This window comes from Bison bison, unplaced genomic scaffold (genome assembly GCF_000754665.1).
Source record: "Bison bison bison isolate TAMUID 2011002044 unplaced genomic scaffold, Bison_UMD1.0 scf7180017862279, whole genome shotgun sequence".
In the NCBI taxonomy this organism is placed as follows: Eukaryota; Metazoa; Chordata; class Mammalia; order Artiodactyla; family Bovidae; genus Bison; species Bison bison.
This window is the reverse complement of record NW_011492851.1, coordinates 430,864-431,427: the sequence shown is the minus strand read 5'-3', so window position 1 is coordinate 431,427 and position 564 is coordinate 430,864. Positions and strand designations below refer to the sequence as shown.

The 564-nt window shown below is 75.5% G+C and overlaps 1 protein-coding gene across 1 annotated transcript in view; it reads left to right on the top strand.

Moving 5' to 3' along the window:
• The first annotated feature begins 225 nt into the window (after positions 1 to 225).
• GATA2 (GATA binding protein 2) overlaps positions 226 to 564 on the top strand; it is a 5,745-nt gene continuing 5,406 nt past the window's right edge. The window contains exon 1 of the mRNA XM_010832833.1: positions 226 to 496. Coding sequence (XP_010831135.1) covers positions 268 to 496 — 229 coding nt within the window. The 5' untranslated portion in view covers positions 226 to 267. The remainder of the gene's footprint in view (positions 497 to 564) is intronic.

Below are 564 nucleotides of genomic sequence, written 5' to 3'. Positions count from 1 at the left end.
CTGGGTACCCGAGTCACGGTGTGAGCGTGCGTGGCTGAGCCGGCCCCCCGCGCCCCTCCTTTCGTTTTGAGCTCTGGGCTTTCCTCCCACCCGGGACTGGTCCGCGGCTGAACTCGGCTGGGGCGCAGCGGCGCGCGGGACGCCTCACGGTGGGGCTTGGGGGTGTCCGGCCGCGGCGGCGCCCCTCACGGCCCCCCTCACGCCCCCTCCGTCGTGCAGGCGCGCCGCCATCGCCTCCGCGCAGACCCCGCGCCTCCGCCGCCAGCCATGGAGGTGGCTCCCGAGCAGCCGCGCTGGATGGCGCACCCCGCCGTGCTGAACGCGCAGCACCCCGACTCGCACCACCCGGGCCTGCCGCACAACTACATGGAGCCGGCGCAGCTGCTGCCGCCCGACGAGGTGGACGTCTTCTTCAACCACCTCGACTCGCAGGGCAACCCCTACTACGCCAACCCGGCCCACGCGCGCGCGCGCGTCTCCTACAGCCCGGCGCACGGTGAGCCCCGGGCCCGAGGGTGACCAGGACCCGGACTCCGAGCGCCCGGCGCTGGACGCGGGGAGGCC